This window comes from Coffea eugenioides, chromosome 1 (assembly GCF_003713205.1).
Source record: "Coffea eugenioides isolate CCC68of chromosome 1, Ceug_1.0, whole genome shotgun sequence".
NCBI lineage: Eukaryota > Viridiplantae > Streptophyta > Magnoliopsida > Gentianales > Rubiaceae > Coffea > Coffea eugenioides.
In genome coordinates, this window is record NC_040035.1 from 5,822,064 (window position 1) to 5,844,036 (window position 21,973).

Genomic DNA, 21,973 nt, shown 5'->3' on the forward strand with positions numbered 1-21,973 from the left:
AAAACGTTGCCAACCTGCAATGCAGTTTGTGAAAACTCTGACGTAGAGCACTTTAAATCAAAAAGCAGAGAGTTGAATCAGAAGATCCCATATGGGAATTCAAGTTAGAAGTACTAACGACAATAGCAAATAATATGGAATTTAATTAATAGTTAGAATGCAAGATTCATTTAGAACTCTAGCCATAAAATTGGCCTTTTGTAAACAGATGCAGAAAGTTTCCTGACAGAAGTCCAACTGAACTTTTTTGTTTTGGAAGTTTTGTAGGAGCATAATGTTTAAGACTGAAGCCAAAGTATGTCGCTTAGAAGGCAAAAAGATAGAGCTGATGAAGCGGAACAAAAGCAAACTCAAGTATCTAGTGCATGGTTAAACAGAGAAACTCACATTTCTGCTCAATCTGTATAAAGCTCGAACTTTCTGCTTGACCATCCAGATCCAGGGCCATAATGTCGCAAGCATTTTTTCTTAACTAATGGACAGCCAAATATGGACAGACGCATCAATTTGGTGAGGCTCTTCATGGCTTCATTAGAAGGCATGTCCTTGAGTTTCTTGCACCTGTAAAGACCTAATTCTTCAAGTGAAGAAAGTTTCCCAAGCCAATTGGGCAGAGCTTTTATTCCAAAATCACTCAAGAAGAGTAACCTTAAGGCTTGAAGTTGTTGGAGCTCATGAGGAAGTTTTGTCCATTGTGGCAAGCCATATAATCCCATGGTATGCAACTCTTGTAGGTTAGGAATGCCTTGTCTAATAAATGACTCGAACTGAACCGAATCAGAGAAGCACCCAATACGCAATTCTTTTAGAGAAGAAAAAAGCCTTAGGTCTTCTGGAACACTAAAAAATTGGGGACAGTTTGATATCCAGAGGGATGAGAGAAGAGTCTTATTATCCAAATGCAAAGGCAAACAACACAACTTGGGGCAATGAGAAACCCTTAAGGACCTTAGGTTTATTGCAGATTTGATCATTTGATGGGGCAAATGGCCCAATTCATCACAATAAGCAATCTTCAGGAACCCAAGGAACTTGAGTTGCTCATCTGGTAAGGATTTGAGATCATGGCATTCTTCTATGGACAATGATTCAAGACAAGACAAGTGATTTAGACCTTGTGGTAATTCACTCAGCCTGTTGCATCCGTTAATAGAGAATTGACGAAGAGAAGTGCCAAAATTGTGGAAACTTGGCACAACATGAGTCAAATTGGGGCAGCTAGAAATGCACAAAATCTCAAGCTTCGGATTGGAAGAAAATAAGCTATTAGGCAAGCAAGTTACCTCCGATATGCCATATAAGCAGAGTTCAGTCAGAGTGGTCACACTGGAACATATGTTTGCTAACGGCGTGCTGTTGTGAACAAGAAAAGGAATCTTCAATTCCTTAACAGCAGGGAAATGGTATGGCATAGTTGACAATCGAGGACAATACTGAATAGTCAATTTCTCTAGGCAAGGAAATACTTCAATAGGTGGCCTCACTTGTGCTTCCATCCACTGAATGAGGTTGGGCATGCTGTCCAGTTTCAGTCTTTTAAGTGCTGGAAATACTGTTATTGTGGTTTGCGGTATGCCATTTCTTCTGTTCAGTAGAGCCAAATAATTGGCACCATAGAAAGACTGACCAATGCGGGTTACATTGGCTAGTCCACTAAGCTCAAGATACTGAAGAAATGGCATTTGCCCGAGCATGGGAAGCGCTTCAAGTCTTTTGCAGTTTATCAGTCTGAGCTCCATCAAGTTGTCCAGCTGGAAACTTCGCTTCACTTGCATGTTCACAACCCACCAAGGAAGTTCGTAACCCATGTAGTTTCTTATGGTCAAGCTTTTTAACTCAGGGTGGGGTTGGAGGCCCTCCAGGACAATTCGATCATTTCCAATGCCATTTCTGTTGTCGCTCCAGTGGTATTCCAACTCATAAACTAGTATTTTTCCAAACAAGTCTGCAAACTCTGCTTCTTCTTTACTACTTACTAATTCAAGCTTGCGTATCACAATTTTGCCTCTAAGATTCTTCAGATATCCCAACTCCTTGATTCCCTGACCATTTTCTAGACCCAAATTGTAAAACAATAATGTCCTAAGCGAAGTTAACAGTCCCATCTTTGGTGGCATCTGAAACTCTTCATCATAGTAAAAGTGAAGATGTCTCAAGCTAATCAAATTTGAAATATCCATGGGGAGTACCTTGAGAGAAGGGCATTCGAGTAACCTCAAGGTTTCCAAATTGTAGAGTAGGCAAATCGATTCATGCAGGACTTTGAATCTGTTCCCGGATAGGTCAACATACCTCAAATGTACCAGGTTGCCAATTGAGAATGACAATTCCTCAATATCTGCATAAGACAGATTTAGAACATGCAAGAATTTGAAGTTCAATAGCAAGTCATCAGATATGTTGCTCTTCAAAATTAATGTACTAACATTTAGCATCCTAGATGCTTCAACTCTCTGAATTTTTCCATCCATTGAGTGCACTATAAGGTTGCATTCCCCAGGAATATCATCTTGCTCAATTGACTGTGCCCTAAGATATCTCACCAGAGTATCTTTTCTTGTAGGATTCTCCGAATCAATGCTATCATATCTTGAGTGTGACACTGCAAGTCTGTAAAGAGCATCAGGCACCCTACAATGTGTTACATTTCCATATATGTCCTTCTTCGCAGCTTCCAAGAGGCAATGATGTAATAAAATGTAGAAAAGCTCGTAGCCTTTATCCTCCAAGTCCAGTGCGCTTTCATCCTCTGGTTCAATTAAACCTTCAGCTATCCATAGTTGGACAAGTTGTTCCTTGTCTATTCCATGATCTTTGGGAAAATTTGAACAGTAAGCAAAACATTTCTTAAGAGAAGAAGATGGCATTTGATAGAAAACCAACCTTGAATTTAGTGCCATATCTCCACATGAATCAGTCAGTCGCTTCAAAATCAAAAACCACTGTTTTTGATCTGCCTTCATACACAACAAGCTCCCAAGTAGCTTCGCTGCCAGTGGTATACCTTCGCAAATGTCCAGAATATACCTTCTAATTTCAGGCTGAATCTCTTGCTGTTGCAGAGCTTGTCCTGGGCCTCCAAAGGCATGCTCCTTGAATATGGCCAAACAATTCTCCTCGTCCAAAGGACTCAAATTGATAATTGGGAAATGCCATCTTGGAAAATTGAAATTAGGCAAACATCGACTCATTGGATGATTTCTCAAGCCTGTTGCGTCCCGTGTAGTTATAAGCCACCAATTTCCTTCTCTTGATTCAATTTGAGAAATGTAGTGCACAAAAGAGTCGTAGAAATTGTCATCTAGATACAGGTTGTCTAGAACGAGCAAATATCTTTTTCCTTCCGTTATCCTTTGAAGTTTTTCCACCAGTTCATGCACCCCGTGTACAGAAACAGAATTTTCAGTCAGTTCTTCAAGGATCAGTTTAAAAATTCCCCTGGTTTCAAATTCACCAGCTGCAGAAATCCACCATTTCATGGCAAAGTGCCTGCTGATTTCTGAATGGTTATAGACATGAAAAGCCAGAGTCGTCTTTCCAAGTCCAGCCGGTCCCTCAATGGTAAGCGCAGAAGAACATAGTGTCGTCCTTTGCATTGTCAAGATTCCCACTATTTTTGCCACATCTTCTCCTCTTCCGACTATTCTACCCACCTCTGGTGAATCAGTCACAGTCCTGTCTAGAATGCGGCGAACTTCATCGCCAACGGTGGCAAATTTGATAATACCTTCAAACTTCTTATTTATGTTTCTGAGTTTTTTCTTACATTTTCGACGAGAAACTGTGGGACTCGAAGGTAAGAAGTAGGAGGAGAGTGAGAGTACCTTAATACTCTTCGTTTTCGACTTTTTCTGCTCCGGAATCTCAACCTTCCTTCGCAGGACCTCGTAGTTTAACTCTTCAACTGCGTGATCAGCATCAACTACCAAGTCCTGAAGCTCCATCAGCCATGGTTGACAAAGAAGCCATTCCATCTGATCAGCATCAGCTAAAAATGACAGAATCCTACTCACTGAAACGCGTAGTTTCTTTAGTTCTTCATCCAAGCCCAAGTACTCAAGCTCAGTAGCATCAATATTAGTGCTTGAAAATAATCTTTTCAGCATATTTTCTACTGTGGCAACTGCAATCAGATTCTCCATTTTCTCTTCCTCAAGAACTCTGAAACAAGAGTGCTAGGAACTCAACTGCTCATGTTCGAAACTAAAAGATAAACTATGTTAGTATTCAGAAAATGACAAATTGCTTAAGGACCCGTCAAAAGCAAAAGACTGATGATTGATGACAATAATGTGTAAAAAGCTTCATTACCTTTTTCTCTTTTTTCTTTGTTCTTTTACAGATAATCGACAAATGATAGTGCATTTCAAGCTGTAACAAAGCAACACAGGATTGTTCATAGTGGAACTATATAGAGAAGATTAGTTAATATAATAGTGTTAAAAAAATAAAAAGATATCGAGAAGGTTAGTATGGGCCAGCGCAAGGATGCCATGCACAAAAAAGTGAAAACCAAAAGTTAAAAGACCACGTCATCATGTTTTGAGTGAACACAGCATTGTTTAAGATTAGGGCACATTGCCTTTTACCCTCGTATCATTTGGTGCTTTGCCGCATAATTTTTTATTATTTAAAAATCTATTTGTAACCCTTGATGATTTGGGTTAAAGAATTATTGCTAATTTTTTTATTAAAACTAACTGTCAATAGTAAAAAATCAAAGTCAAACTAATAAATTGACATTATTATTTGTGTAAAAAACATGTGATTAATCAGTACTAGAAAAGAGCATGTGCATTGCACGTGTATATTGTTGAGCAAAATTTGTTTAACTTTTAAATTTCATAATACAACTGGAAGCTAAAAAAATTCAAAACTTATAAATTTCTTAAATTGCCTTTTCAATCAGGCAAGCTCCTTAATGGTTTATTAAAATTTTTTCTTTCATTGTTTCCTATCTTAGTTTCTTTTGGAATTGTTTATATTCTTCTGTAATGTTTATCTTTTTTGTTAGAGTATAGTTTAGTCGTGGATAACATGAGTTAAAGAAAAATATTGCTTTTAATGAGAATATAATGCAATAGTAACCTAATAAATTATTCACTATCCATATGGGAGATAATCAATTAGAACATTTTTTTAGTATAATATGATTCCAAATGTTGCGTGGGAAGCGTAAACTTCTTTTTATCTAATTTGTTTCAACTTCATACTTTTCTTTCTTTCCTTTAGTTTATATTGACAATTAGTTGATGAAACACATTCAAATAATAATAAACTTGATAAAGATGAAGCAATCATGCACATTATGGGTTTGTTTGGATATCTAATTATTTGGAAATAAAATTTTAATTACACCATAAAAATGTTTGTAGATCATATTTTTACCTTTTTAACTACCATTTTCCTTACATATATTACATCAAAAAGTACTATAGTAATAAATGTATGTGACGATGCTATGTTAATAAATGTTGTTCGCATTCATAAATATTTTATTTTGACTTTTAGAAATGCATTTCCCTCTAATTTTGGAATATACACATTTTGATATTTGCTTCAAGTCTTAGTTTGTACTTACAAAAAACTCAAATTCTTTTTTATTTTCATTCCTGTGATACATTGCACGAAGAATGTCTAATGGAAAATTATTTTGTTTCTTTCTACTTGATGTTTAAGTACCTTGACAAAGTTATGCTATTTGCACATGTAGGTTTATTTTTTGTTGTGAATAGTTTCTCATCAATATTTGTGGTTCACTGATCTAGTTCCTAGATTTTCCTCAACCATTTGATCAATGTATACTTTTTGAAAACTCTTTTAGACTAATTAGTTATTCACCATTACAACTAATCATCTATTGTCTTATTATCTTGAAACTAATACATCGTGCGACTCAATTCGAAGAAATGAAGCACTATCTTTGTAGCTCCTACCAGGCTACCAGTTTCTTTTCCTTATTTTTTCTTACTTGACTTTTCCTAGCGGTTGAAATTTGTGCTTTCTATTTTATTATACAGTTTTAGTATTTTCTGTTTCTTCAAAGGAGAATAAGAACACAGTGCATCAACCAATGGTAGATTGTAATGCTTAATAACCCAAGAGATTGATGAACAAAATTCAAGAAGACCTTTCTGTTTAAGTGCAAGTAAAGAAGAGAGAGAAATGCCAAATTTTAAGTTAAGTTCATTCTTTCACCATTTCAATCAAGAATGTTATTTCTAGCCTTCAAAAAGTAAAGATTTACTCACATTGACTAAAATGAAAAAGATTTTTAGTGTCACTAATTTTTATTTTTTATAAATTTGCACTAACTATTGTAATTAAAATTTAATAAGCCTAACAAAAACTCTAAATGCTAGTCATATATAAATCTCCAAAACTGTTGGCCAAGATAGAAATGGTGAGGAGTAAGTCTCAACACTTAAATAATAAGACACGGTAGTATTACTTGAAATCACCTTTATGGAGTTTGGCATATTTATAACACGTTATCTAAGGTATAATAGTAAGACGTAAAATATTTGTTGCTAGAAATCTGAGTCTGTAATCTAGCTAATCCTTATTTTTTGGGACTATTTTATTTAATTTTTTTAGGCTATGCTATTTAATGTTGGTATCCAGCAAATCACTTAATGTTTCTAACTTTCACTAACTTGTACTAATAGTCTTTAGGATTGCTTGCGGTCTTTTCTTCTTTTTTTTTTTTGGTGATTATGAGAAGAATAAGCATTTGACCTCAAATATAACTTAAAATTTTCATCAACACCAGCTTCTTACACTTTTTTCTTCCTTCTTTATCTAAAATGCTTAAAAAGGATGAAAATTTGAAAGTTACCTAACACAAAAGACAACTTGGAAACCTTGATGCTCAAAAAAAAAAAAAAAAAAACCTTTGAAATTTAAATAACTTGCAAACTAATATTAAGTGCATACATTTCAAATCTCTAAAAGTTAAGACAAGGTTTGGAAAGTAAGAAGAAAGTGAATGATTGGTCTAATTTTTACTTTTGCACAGCTAGAGATCCTTACTCATAAAATTAGTCCCAAATATGCATCATAATCAAGAAAGTTCGCACATATAATGAATAATTAGAGAGGATTATTCACCAAGTTTAGAAAATTTTCCATTTATATACATCTTTTAACCTTTAGAATAATAACCAATTAGAATAGGAGACTATCCTCAAAGCATTTAATTTTAGCCACGGTAAGATAGATGACGGTTTGCATCTTCATCTTGGATTGTTCCTTCTTTCTTATTGCTTCTTTGCCTCACATAAGTATTTTGGATTTTACATGCACTTATGCCCACTGCTACAAGTTCTGTTCCATACTCTCAGAATAACTCAAAATCGAGTATATCCATATTTTCACTCTTTGAGATACTAATACTATTTAAAGTTTTCTCATTCTCATATACTCTAGTTCCTCTAGCCAATAGTCATATAGCTTGTTTTAGATAGTTATGATTTTCATTATGCTAAAGTTTAATATATAGGTCACTTACATAAACAAATTAAGAAGTTTGATGAATTATTTGTATCCTACATGTAAAAGGCTTTCATCTTTCATAGATGCGGTTCGTTTTATCAGTTTTAAATCTTGTAGACTTGTTTGCATTAATACATCATCTAGATTACTATGGTTTAAATCATACTCATACATGTATTTAATGTATTTTACAACTTAGTTATAGCTTTTGACAATTTGAAACTTTTGCTATAGACTTTTGTAGTATAGCACAGTGATAGCTATTAATTATACTCTTCAATGAAGTTTTATTATGATTCCTGTTTTCTTCCTTTCTATAGGAAAAAATTATCTAAGAGAAGGAAAATTTGATTCTTGGAATAGAGAAAATTATGTACTAAAAGATGCATTATTCGAGATAAGGAAATGATATCTAAACAAAAACCATCTCAATTAACATGTTAAAGTGAACATTTACTGTAATCATTTGAAAGTAATCTACCATATAATAGTCTCATTTGATATAACAATGTTTTTAGCATGCCAAAATGAAAAAGTAATGTAAATAGACCATATGTTTAGTTACTTTTCCTTGGTTTTGTTGCTTACTGTGATATTTGGAAAAAAATATGATAAGCTTTAGTGCAAAACAAACGTGCACAGCTTATATGCTTTAATTAGATCATGGATTCGTATTTAAAATAGTAAATGGGTACAATTTTATGCAAATCTTGGTAAATGACTTTAATAGTCCCTTAAATCCTATTGAATATATTTCGTTCCTCAATTTCTAAAAGTATTATCACAATAGAAGTATTATCAAACAAAATTCAATTATGTTTCTTTGGTGCCTTCCACATTTATAAAATCATTTAAATCACAATAGAAATTGCACTTGTTTATGAATTTTGGTTTTCACAAAAATTGAACTAACCTTGCAATTTGACAATATTTTTGTCTCAAGCAAAATAGTTCTTGACAAATTAAGCAGTCTTCTTTTATTGAATCCATTTTTCCTGTATTCTCTACTAGGTATCTAACATTCTAAAGTGTTAAAAACCTGATTTAGAACTTTAAAAGTAAGGTGGGCTGGTAAAATTGAAAATTGGCATACATTTTTTATTGGGTAAAAAAGATGCATCATGCATATAGAGAATAGTTTATTAGCTACCAAAAATATTCAAATGTGTCTAAAATAGTTTAGTAACCAGGAATAACCAGTCATAATCCAATCTGGATACCTTTGCTAGTCAAACCATCCCTAAATCTTGGGAACATCAGGGTTCAATATTTCTAATCTAGTTTCTTAGTCTTTGATGTGTCTTTGCAAATATAATTGGCATTAAATAATATGGAAGCGTGTTTATCCAAATCATTACACTAATAGGGACTGATAGAATGAAGATGTTATCCTTTATGCCCTATAGTTCCTGTAAATGTTGACAAAATTTTCTGAATTAATATTCTCTTGAAATTTTAATAATAAACATTCATGTGGCTACTGGCTACGTAGTTATATTGCTAAATACTAAATTCTAATAGTCAAAAAGAGACACAAAAACACATCCCATTGTCCAATTAAACAAAGATTCCAACTAATCATATAAAGGAAAAAATTTCTGCCATGCGACTAACAATGTAAAGAAACAACTTGCAAAGATAAGTTATAAAATATGGGATATCTTTTGACATGCTACATAATAATTAAGTTTTAAATTTAGAGATCTTATTGTACATCGTGTAAGTGTTGCTACCAATATGCATAAACCATCTGTAATCCATCTTGTGTGTGTTGGTAGGGTCTAGAAGGATAAATTGCAAAATAAAGCATTTTGCATAATAATTAAGTTTTAAATTTAGAGATCTTATTGTACATCATGTACGTGTTGTTATCAATATGCATAAACCATCCATAATCCATCTTGTGTGTGTTGGTAGGCACTGGAAGGATAAATTGCAAAATAATGCATTGCCAAAGAAAGCAATAAGTTCAACATCATAAATTAAGAGCTATAACAAATTGTCTCACAGATGATCTTTCAAAATCTAAAACTAAAAAAAAAATTCGTCAACCCTGTAACAATGAGTAGTTCCTGATTCTAGAGCCTAAAGAACCATATAATAATCAGCGTCATCTATTGAATTAAACGTGAACTAATATTTTATATTTTATGTTTTGGCATGTTAGTCTTAGATTATAATAAAGCTCAAATAGGGTAAAGCTCTATGGAAACTTTATAATTTAATGGGTTAAAAACAAAAAAAGTCCCCTGTGGTATACCTAATACACAAAAAAACTTCCCGTGGTTTCAAAATATACAAAATAACACCTCATGTTTTGAACTAAATTGTAAACTAACAGAATTCGTTAAACTTAACAAAAATGACAGTTTTGGCCGTTAAACTTATCGGATTTCGTTAAATTTATCGTTAAATTTACCGAATTCTGTTAAGTTTACCGAATTCCGTTAAGTTTAATGAATTCTATTAGTCTACAATTTAGTTCAAAAGATAAGGTGTCATTTTGTATGTTTCGAAACCACGGGAACTTTTCTGTATATTAGGTATACCATAGGGGGCTTTTTTGTTATTAACCCTAATTTAATAGAAAGGAGATATGAACCTTAATATTGATGATGCTGTGGGGATGAATTCTTTGGAGAGAGACTCAAAGCAGAAGATAACCTAGTTAAAAGACACCAACACAGCACATGAAGAACAATTAAAGTGATTTTCTTAGATGGGACTTTTTCTTTCACTAATTTCTTGATTTTTCTATTTATTTATACTGAAAAAATAGAGAAGCCTTGTATGCTTCACTTTATGCTAGTTGAGGAAGTGAAAGAAATACAGCAAAAGATTTCTTATTGGCAAGATCCCAAAAGATGTTTTTTGTTCAAAAGATGAGAAGTATGAATTTGGTTATTATTGGTGTAATATGTTTTGCTTGTGATATGTTAAAGAAGGATTAGAAAGATCCTAATCATTTGTTTAGGAAGATTAGATTAGAAAGATCATTTTGTGGGACTACACAAAATATACAACATGTAATTATAATCTCTTTCAATCATTTTTTTTTGGGAAGATTGTAATCATGTAGGACTCAAACAAAAGCATTAGAAAGATTAGATTAGATGAGCATTATGAGGAAGGGCATTTTAGGCATTACCAAAAAGGAAAAAAAGGCTATTATATAATATAGTAATAGATAATAGATAATAGATAGAAGATAGATCAAAAGATAAGAAGTATGAATTTGGTTATTATTGGTGTAACATGCTTTGGAAGATTGGATTAGAAAGATTGTTTTGTGGGACTACACAAAACATCGGACACATAATTATAATCTCTTTCAATCATTTGTTTAGGAAAATTGTTATCATATAGGACTCAAATAGAAACATTAGAAAGATTAGATTATATGAGCATTATGAGGAAGGGTATTTTAGATATTATAAAAAAAGAAACAAACACAATTATATAATATAGTAATAGATAGATAGATAGATAGATTATGCCCACCAAATTATATAAATAGTTAGTCTAAAATAAAATTAGTCTAGATTAGATTGGATGCAAAGTGATTGATGGATAAACTTGATAAGTTAGGTTGAGCATAAATCAAGGGAAAAATCACAACCATTACTTGAGGGATCTTTCACGGAGATTCGAGAGATGAGGCATCCAGTTAATGCTTTTAATGTTTTGCCATCCTGGATAAAATTCCAGAAGAGACTTTTGATGATAATTTGCAGTTGAAATTCAAACATAATTTTTTACTGCAATTTATTTTTATATAGTATATGGATATTTTATTGCATATTATTTTATTGACTCACTACCCAATTTCTGATTTTCTTCTTTTTAAGTCACACGATAAAGTCATCATATTTCAGTTCCAATATTAAACAATAATTACTAATTACTTTCAACCACAAGCATCAAACTCTTGTGTATCGCGCGGGCTGTTCCTCCCTAATTGTAAACATAATAAGAACCCTTCTTTGCGTAATTTCTAGTCCTATTGCTAGTTCAGTCTTTTTGGTGACAGCAGAATGAATTCATCTGCTTCATTTGGCTCACTTTGCTTTTTATATATCCAACTATTATGAAATATGAACACTAGGGAAAAACTTGCGAGAAGTGGCTTATAATTAGTCCAAATTTAACATGATATTGATTTTTAAAAAAAAAATCTCAAGATTTGAAAGGTCTTGGATTTGCACCGGTAACCTTCTCGGCTGCCGCCATGAAAGGTTCAGATTTGCTCCACCAACCATCCAAAACTTGTGCATCAAAACCCACGCCCCAAAATCTGAATTTGTTCCCAATTGGCACCCCCAACCATCGTCACAATCTGAATTTGTTCCCAATTGGCACCCGCAACCATCGTCACAATATCGACCATCGCACTCAACCAACGCATCGGAGAAGTTGGAAGAAATTCAGATCAATAACCCCTGTGGCCAATTCCCGAGATGTCTCACTTGTAAATCTTTCTGGAACTCTTGGATGGTGAAGCTAAGAGGTTTGCTAAAGCTGCGCTTAAACTTGGTATGGAACGTGCCAAAGAGGATTGCATGGGAAGGTTTAATATGGATGAATTCTGGAGTTTGGTGCAAATGCCACACGCTAATCTTGAAGAACTGCAAGAAATAGCATCTGATACATTTAGCACTGTTCATCTGGAAAGAGGAAGGGAGCAGCTGTTGCCATAATCCAAGAGTTTTGGAATTCTCTCTAAATAGACAAAAGCTGCTTTGCAGCACTGTAGTTAATGTTACAAAGGTAATCATAGAACTTGTAGAAACTGAAGGCAGTTGTTTAAGTAATAATTTCTGGTAAATTATCATGAACAACAATGACAAAACAAATTATTTGGTTTTAAACCAATCTCATGAAAACAATTTGGCTTTTAAAATCAGTTGTCTCATACGTTGGAGGTTGTTTCCGGAGCCATCATCAATAGGAGTATGTTGTTTACGTTTAGCAACGTGTTTATTGCACATATCTCCCTTGGGTTTATTCTCAGTTTCTCACGATGAAGTAATGCTTAGGAACCCATGGATGGAGCATGAATTTCATCACCCGTTATGTAGTCAACACTCAATCTGCATAAAAGCTGAATTCGTGGAATTGAGAATGCAACTGGAATTCTTGACATTGCCGGTTTAAACAAAGTTATTTCTTAATGTTCTGACTTAAAGCAAGTACATTCTAAAAATTGAACTTTGCCCATATTAGTTTGCAACGCTTCATGCTACGCGCAGATAAAGTACAGGGCATTGGTCATAATCTGCTTTAGCTTTTGCAGTCATGAAATGAGGTATATCACTCATATTGCGTAAAATTTTGTATTACTTCTGCTTATTTCTGTCGATTGTTTCGAGTTCTCATGAGCTGTTTGCAGAAAAATGTCACCACATGATTTGTTGGCTGACGTTTCAAGTGCCTAAGACTTTGGAGCTTAGGTTTAACCATGAAAACCTCCTCATGTCACGGATTCAATTTGTGATCTATTAAGAGCTTTCATACACCGCAGAGCTCATGGCATCCTGATTCATTAGATCTTCGTAGAATAAATTCTTTACAGTCTGGTAAGGGAAGGCAAAGCATCTTCCAGAATTCCATAAGCAAATGACGAAACAAGAACTGATGTAAGGAGGAAACGTTCTCAAAGTGATCAAAAGAGGAAGAAGAAAAAGAATTGCAAAACACTTCGCAGGGGCCTGATGCAGTTATTGAGCTGTCACAGCACATTCCCTTGTTTTTCTGCTAACCAAACGCGAACTAAACTGAGAACTGATGTAATCTGAGTTCAAAAAGCAAATGCAGAGTTATTTTTCCATAACAACATGAATAATAGATCATGCCAACTCTAAAAATGCTCATATTGAATTCTGGCTGTTTGAGCTTCGAAAGGATATGAAGCAAATGATGAGGCATCATCCAAGATATGCGGCATTGAACTGCAAAGCAGAAAAACTGAGAACTCAGGAAAAATTGTTGTTGGCAGTAATGCAAAGTACTACTTCAGGCAACTCCACATTTTGTAACAGTGCACCATACAGAAACAGAGAATTTGTTTTCAGTTGCTGCAATAATACTGAAAAGATTGAGCCAATAATAATAAGGAATACTTTGTCTATACACCAATCCAGTGAGAATAAATACTGCAGCTTAAGTCAAAATTCTTTAAAGCTGTGTTTCTCTTGTAAGAGCTCTATTGCCAATCTAATTCCCAATCAGAAGGTCACTGAAATATAGGTTCAAGAAAAGAAATCTCACAGAGTCGAGCCAACACCCCTCCTCTCCCCCCCCCCCCCTTTTTCTCCCAAACCCCTAACCAAAAAAGGCAAAAAAAAAAAAATCTTAAACTAGGTAAAGCACATATGAGAAATAGTGAAGAAAAGAAGAAATTTCAGGTATCTGATGGCATTATTTTGTTATGTCTATTGCAGAAAGCTCATATCTGTCCTTTTTATTTTCTCTCCTAAAATTTTGAGACTATGTTTTAAATTTAGTCTACGAATACAACCACCTAAATACAATGTTATACTTTGTATCCATGCACTGCCAAATTGGCATCAACAATTACTACTTTGTAGCTACATGGAGCTGAAAAGGTCTAAGGATAATACTAGTCCAACATGAATTCACCCAAGCAGGATATACCAAAATCAACCTGGCAGATACTGGGAAAACCACCAAGGATTTCCAAGTGAGACAAGACAATTACCTTTTTAACATAAATCTCCTAATTGTAGTCCAGCTTCAATGCAATTTGAAGATCTCTTGCTGCCTTTTCCCATAAACCCACACTTAGGCCTTTGCTATTCCTCGTTTTTTATAACCTTTGGCTGATCAGGGTTGATCTTGAAGGAATTTTTTTCAGAACAGTAGTCAGGTCTTCAAATACTAAATACAATTTCCCAAATTCAATGGTCACAACAATGTTCACCTCAAAATCAGCTTTACCAGGTCTCCAAAAACTTCTCTCCGTTTGGAACATATTGACAATGCATCATCGGCAATAGTCTTCAACTATTCCTTTGCCCTGAAAAGGAAAATAATAACATGTTGATTTAGCCTCAACAGGTTTGGAAAATAGCACCCGTGCAATGGGATGGCATCCAGAATCTAACAGGATGTTTCAAACAGTGGTGGGCAACATTAGTGCAAGCCAAATGTAGGAACGAAGGAAAGCAACACATAGCTCTGACTGCAAATATACTCTGGCAACTGTGGAAGGATAGGAATGAGCTGGAATTTGAAGGAAAGGATAGAGAAGGAGTAAGAATTGTACAGAAGGCTAACACAGAGTGGATGGAGTTTGAGGAGGCTAGCAAAGGAAAGGAAGATAGAAGCACATCAGAAACAGATGCAGCAACTGTGAGTTTGGAGGAGGAAAGGATGGAGGATAATGAATTGATAGAAGTCCAGATTGTTACAAAGGAAGCAGGGGAGGGCCATAAGCTAGGAATAGGCATCGTGGCTAAACAGGCTGGAGGAAGAATCAAAGCTGAATGGGCACTAGTAGACAGGAGCTCGTCAGTGAACATTCAGGATGAAGCTATAGGGGTAAGGTTGGCACTAATGAAAGCAAGACAGCTGCGATGGCAAAGGATCAAAGTCATAAATGCAAACAAACGTCTCACAGCTTTGCTAAACTCTGGGACAGGAGACAATCCAAACATGGTCACGTTGGTGGAAGACATTCTGGCACTAGCTAATCTGTTTCAAATGTGCTCCTTTGCTGTAAGGAATATTAGTAGTATGACTCTATGTAATCAGATTAGTCTTTATGCTCTAAGCATATGTATGGATGAGGAGAGAACTTTAGTTACTCCTTAAGTGTCATGGTACACTTGGTACAGTTGGTTGAGCCGTTGCTCAAATATTGTAAAGTTTCGAATATATATGATATACCACCTATCGTTTCCGGAAAAAAAAAAAAAAGATTTAGCCAACATCCGATTATATAAAAGTCAAAACAAACAAATCCAAGGCCATATACATAAAATCTATACTATACCACATATAAGGACTTCAAAGGATAAAGCGGATTAGAAGTGTTAAACCACCAAATCCACACCAATGTAATAGCAAAAGAGGGTTCCATCCAGAATTTTTCACTTCAACCAGGATTCTTTAAACAAGGATGCATATCATTTTGACCAGCGGTACTTTAGTCAACAAGAGCCACATAGATTTTAACTTCAGATTAGATTAGTGTCAAGTAGAATACTCAGATTCAGGGAAGCATGTGGTAATGCACAGGAAAATTTAGGCCTTACGAAATTTATTTGAGTGCTGCTAGTCTAAGAGAAAACTGGAATTCATAACAAGCTACAAGATCTAAGAATGAATCAAGCAATTCGTAAAAGCACACTTCGTATAGGTTTTAACCAATTCCTAGTTTTTTTGCTCACGCAAAGCAAAAGCTATTAGTTGCACGTGTACATAGTTAAAGCTATGAGATAATCATCCGAGACAAGAAGGTCCACTAGTACCAGGTGTGGTCTTATTCAAATGTAAACCAAGAAGTGCATTTTTAATAGGTGAAATTTACAGCAACCAAGGCAACGTGAAGTTTAAAGAGCTCGAGCTGATTTTAGTTTTCATTACAGTTCGAGATACCAGACTGATGGGATGAATTATGAATAAAATTGAACTGTAAAGAAGAAAAGAAGCATAACCGGAGTTGAATAGTTAATCATCCAACAAGCTGTTTCTTAATTTGCTTTGGTGATTGAAGAAAACAGGGTACATTAGAACTAAAAGTGAAGACAGGCAATGAAAAGGTGATGCAATAGAGAATGGTTTTGCTGCCTATATTAGTAGGCTGCTAACCAATCTAGATTCTCAGTATGCAAATGCATCTAATCATAACACAATAGAGCAAAAAAAAACATAGTATCGTTCAGGAACTGGGACATGACACTGTAAATCTCCCAATATAAATTCTGAGATATCTGGCTGTTCGGGATTTCCAGAGAAACATAAGGCAGAAAAAAAAATCATGTTGCAGTAAAGAGAACTCTTTAACTCAGGAAAGCATGTCGCCACTAATAAGAATAAGAAATGACTTCAGGCAGTTCCATGACTTTTTTGCTCTATAAATGCAGTAGAAGTGAGGATTTCTTTCCGTTGCTTTTGCACAGAAATAATGAGAAGGTCGTAAGAATTGATACCATATTTGCAGTTGCTAAGTTTTTTGAGAGAGATGTCAAAAAGGAAAGAAACTCCGTAGTGCTTTATGAAATAAAAGGGAGGTTCTGCCCTACCCTCAGTCCCCTTTCATGGAACAGTTGTGAATTTCTAGAGAGGGAACTGAGGGAACAGAATACACAAAACAAAAAAAAAAGGCTTAGTAATTGCAGAAGCCAGATAACAAACGTTAAGCAATCATGATACACTCCACATTTTTCATTCAACCAATATACTAGCTGCTTGAAAAAAGAGCAGTCCGGTGGACTTAAGCAAATTTTGAGTTAAAAAAAAAGTAAATCAATACCTGATTAATGGCGGCAAAAGCTTGAGTTGATTGAAAGTGTCAAAGTACAAAAACCACTTATGGCTATCTAAACACAGAGAACCTAGGGGGAGTGCCATTTCCAGAAGTATCGAATTCTGATTATATGTATCAAAAAGGATGCATGGGATATTCACAGGTTCAGCCTCCATACTTGAGGAGTAAGAGCCAGCAACATATCCAGTTGCGCTTTGACCCTCTGACCACTGAAAATCAAAACTCTCAAACTCAGGACAGCATGGGTTGAACAATAAAGTTTAAAGTTTGTAATTGCATCTAATCATATACTAAACAATTACAGATTGTGAACTCAGACATAAAGATGGGTAATCTGTAGCTCAAGCAAAGCAAGAGACCGCAAAATAACAAAATCTCATGTTACCAGCAAGAGACCACAAAATCACATTGCACTCACAAAAGCTGGAAAATGGACCAAGGCCACGAGTTGCTGGCCTCACTATATAATAAAGGAAAATTACCTGTGCCAACTGCCATGTCATATGATTTCTGAATGACTGATGCATTTACAAGAGGTGTCCGACTATCCAGAGTCTCAAGTTTATGATTATGTCAATCATAAAAGAATTGCAGAAATTTATGGTAGTAGATCAACTTCCGAAATCTGGTAATCAATGTCATGCTACAAACGAGACAAACATACATGTTTTAAATCTCTCATATTAGTGCCTATTTAAACCTTGGAAAAAATTTTGAGCACAAGTCTTTCCAGTTTATGGCTTCTAATAGTCAGTTTATTAACCATAAATCATCGGAATGTCATTGTGACAATGGCTTTTGAGAGAGATAAAGTCAGGAGGAAGAAATTCTGTAGTAACTAAGAGTATATCCTTCTCAATCACTTAGCAAACCCACCCCGCCCCATGGCATTGAGAGTTGTTAACTACCTCGCCTAACATTAAAAGAATAATAAATAAACAGGCAAGGACCATGGAGACACCTGCTAACATCGAAATCACAACATGTGCCAACATTTCTCCACGACTAAAGATCGACTCACATAACTATCAAAAAAATCTTTACAAAGAAGCAAAACAAAGTCGTTTTGTGCTTAGTAACAGGAATGTACCTCATATCATGGATACCAAGAGCCAGAGCTGATTAGAAGTGTGAAGGCATCAAAGCCACAGCAAAGATCTAAGACTTATCGACACAAAAGAAAAGCAGATGGCAGTCAAGAACTTTTCAGTCCAACAGCAACAGGATTTTTTCCAAATAGGACTCATACCACCTAAAAAGACAATTGCATATTGATTTTAGTCAGCAAGATCCACTACAGATTTGATTACTGCAGAACAGAATACTTAAACTCAGGGCATCATGTAGCACATAATAATATCATTATCATTATCATTATCATTACTATATAAAAAGTATGAATGTTGGCTTTAGGGAGTGCAAGTGTAAGCACTTTTTTATCTTAGTTTTTGTTATCCCTAAATTACCCTCATGTCTTTTAATTAGAATTATTGCATTTTAATATGGCACTAATTAAAAGAAATAAAACACTCCAATTGATTACATTTTAATAGTATTGGTAATTAGAATTAAAAATTGCTCATTAAAAACTATTTATCTACCCTTGGACTCCATCTCAAATTATTATACGTATCAAAATTTTTTGATTGAAGTATGAAAAATTCCTCATTAGTCATTAGTTGAGATTCTTAAAAAAAAATCAATTTTAAAAAAATAAATACTCTCTAGAAAATGGAGAAACAAGGACAAGAAAATCCTTATTCATATGTATATCTTCATACAAATATCGCGAGTAAATTTTAAAACTATGTACTTTTTACCAATATCAAGAATTTTTCATGTTACACCCAATTGAAATTCAATATACAAAAAATGATGACACCTTTATAACTGAAATAGCATTATTAAACTAGAAAAAAGAAATCTGAAATAGCACCATACGAATCACTGTTATCATTAATAGCAACCGATCGAAACAAGAAAAATTGAAAAAAATTTGAAAACTATTTATAAAATGACATAAAGTAAATATCAAATGAATTAAAAAGCTAAAATACAATTCAAATAATACCAAGGATAACATCCATATCACTGATATCCAAGAGAAGACAAACATTGTTATTTACAATAATATGGTAATGCTTCATTTGTATTGGTTTGAGCAAATCAAATCCATTCATCAAGTCAGAAACTATTTCCAATGATAAAATAAGAATTATTATAAGAGTAAATTTAAAATGGAGAATGATAAACTCAAAATGATATCCAAATTTGTTTGTAGTGATGTCCAAAATACCCTTATTTTTCTAATGATTAGATATATTTATTGTATTGCAATATTAGTGAATAATGGAAGCGGTTATGAAATGAAAACTTTAAAATTAATTAAATTTCATTTATGATGACAATTGTAATTAGATAGATTTAGTACATTCCAATAATTGATAATAATGATAGCAGTTATGGATTAAAAGTTGGCAATTAAAAACTAAAACACTGCAATATACAAAAAACTTAATATTAAAATTATTAATTGACCACAATTCTCATTCTAATTCCATGATCATCAAAAAAATAATACTAAAATAAAAAATATTGTGCTCATATGAAAAAAGTAGACTTGTTGCTTTTGTTTCGCATTGTATTGTGCTAAAAACATGAATAAAAGAAAAGGAAAATAAAAAAGTTTCAACTATCTCTATCTATAAATTTCCAATTGTTAGAATATATAAGCCAAAAAAACTTTACATGATGGAACATTTATACTCCATTATTGATAGAAATAGAATTGACATAATACAAAGAATTCAAATTACATGTATGTCTATTTATATTCTTCGCTTGTAAAAATTGTGATGATTGTGGTTTATATGCAATAGAATCATGAATATACAATAATTTTGGTAAAACATGATGATATTTGCTATGTTAGAGTTCAAGCTATAAATCAAAAAGTGTTTGATTCATGATTTCAAATTTAATTCTAAGGGATATGTCAACTACATTGGAATATTTTCTGTCTCTTTTCATTTAATAAAAATTTTAAAAGTAACTAGCTTAAAAAAATAAATAATATAAAAATACTATATTATGATGTTAGTGATCAAAATTTCATAAAATTTTTTTAGTATCTAAAGAATAATATATTTTAAGATATTATAATCACGTGCAAAGCACGTAAACTATTACTAGTAAATAAAAGTGTTTGCATAAAGGCACACAAATACACCACATAAGATGCTGCAACAGGTTGTATCGAAGGATTAACCAATCAGTCATTCAGGAACTCACACTTAATGTAGTCCTTAGGTAGTTCCTTGCTTACAGTAATAACAATAGTATTAAAATCTGAGAATTTAAAACTGCATGCATTGAAGCATTCAAAGTGCTACAGTGAGAAGAAAAGTAGCATTCTTAGTCCAAGACCAAAAGGGTTACAATCAGGTGCATATCAGATCAGATGTAAACTAAAAAATGCACTTTCAAGAGATGAAAATACACAGCAATTTTAGTCATCCCCTGTACCCCCTCAGATGTATGGTGCATGAGATGATCTTAGCAATTATATACAATCTAAAATGGCAAATAGATGCGGTGGATAAAGCTAAATGGCAGAGAAGAAAGGGAACATTAATCAGTTGAATTACCAATAACATTATCAGATGTTTCTTCATTTTTCCCTGGTGACAAATACAATGCAGCAATGAAACAATAGAGGTTAAAGGTCAAATAATAATAAAGCACTTTAGTAATTTAATAATGTTGTCGATTTTAGTTTCTCAGGTGTAAGAAATACTAGCTTCTAAAGATTTTTCATGATAAAAATCAAAGAAAGAGATTAACTAGAATAGTCATAAAGAATCTCTTCAAATTTAGAAGGGAACAAAAAAGTACGCAACTTCAAAATTATTTCAGCAAATTAAGAAGAAGAAAGAGATGGTCGAGTTTCAAATCAAATGAAAGTTAAAATAATCTCTAAGTTCATCACATTCCATTGTCTCAATATGAGAAATCTTGGACCACTCTGAGTCAGGGCCGCAATGAGGATTGCATCGTTCCTTTAACAGAGGACAACCACATATACATAGTAAGCTTAATTTGGTGAGGCGCTTCATGGCAGCTTCTGAAGCGAGATACCGAAGCTTTTCACAATCATATAAAGATAAGTATGCGAGAGATGCAAGGTTCCCAATCCAATCTGGTAATGCTTCCATTCCTCCAAATCCATGTAGATGTAAACGAATCAAACTAGTCAAGTATTGGACTTGAGCTGGCAAAAACTCTGCATAAGGCATCCCAGATAAATAGAGCGTTCACAATTGTGATGAAGATTTTAACCCTAACCAATCAAATTCATTGTTGGTTGAAGAATCATCTGAAAAGGGACCGACCTCCAACTCCCGTAAGCAAGTAAGAGAAGCAAATGCTTTGGGTGTAGTCATTAATTTGGGACAATTCCTTAAACAGACCCGTTCTAGATTAGGACTCTCATGCAAGCTGACAGGCGTCAAACCTGTGCAATAATAAATACCTGCTTAAATAAAATACAAATTCTGTATATAGCGGTAAGCAGGGTCGAATCCACAGGGACTGGGAATAATTTAATTTCTTCTCAAGTTCCAGATATGGGGGGTTTTGAAAATGATAGTAACTAAATTACTTGGAATAAATTAATTAAAATAAAATAACTACAACTCAAATAACTAATTATCACAATAAAAATAATAATGGACGAACTCTAGCCAAGAGACAACTTCGGAGATGGTTCACTTAATTCGATCACAGATGCAAGGATTATTCCAGTTACTATCTGATAAATTAGTTATAGGTGTCATACACGCGATAAACAACCAACTCTTCCTCAATTTGTCGATAGCCAAGGTACGACCGTTGACTATTTCTCTAATAAGGAAATAACCCTAGGTACGACCATAGAAGTTCAATTCCCTAATTGCATGAATAATTAGA

The 21,973-nt window shown here is 33.9% G+C and overlaps 1 protein-coding gene across 1 annotated transcript; it reads right to left on the reverse strand.

Moving 5' to 3' along the window:
- Positions 1–395: 395 nt before the first annotated feature.
- LOC113766334 (putative disease resistance protein RGA3) lies at positions 396–4,142 on the reverse strand. The gene has a single exon (XM_027310541.1). The coding sequence runs from the start codon at positions 4,140–4,142 to the stop codon at positions 396–398; it is 3,747 nt and encodes a 1,248-aa protein (XP_027166342.1).
- Positions 4,143–21,973: the final 17,831 nt, after the last annotated feature.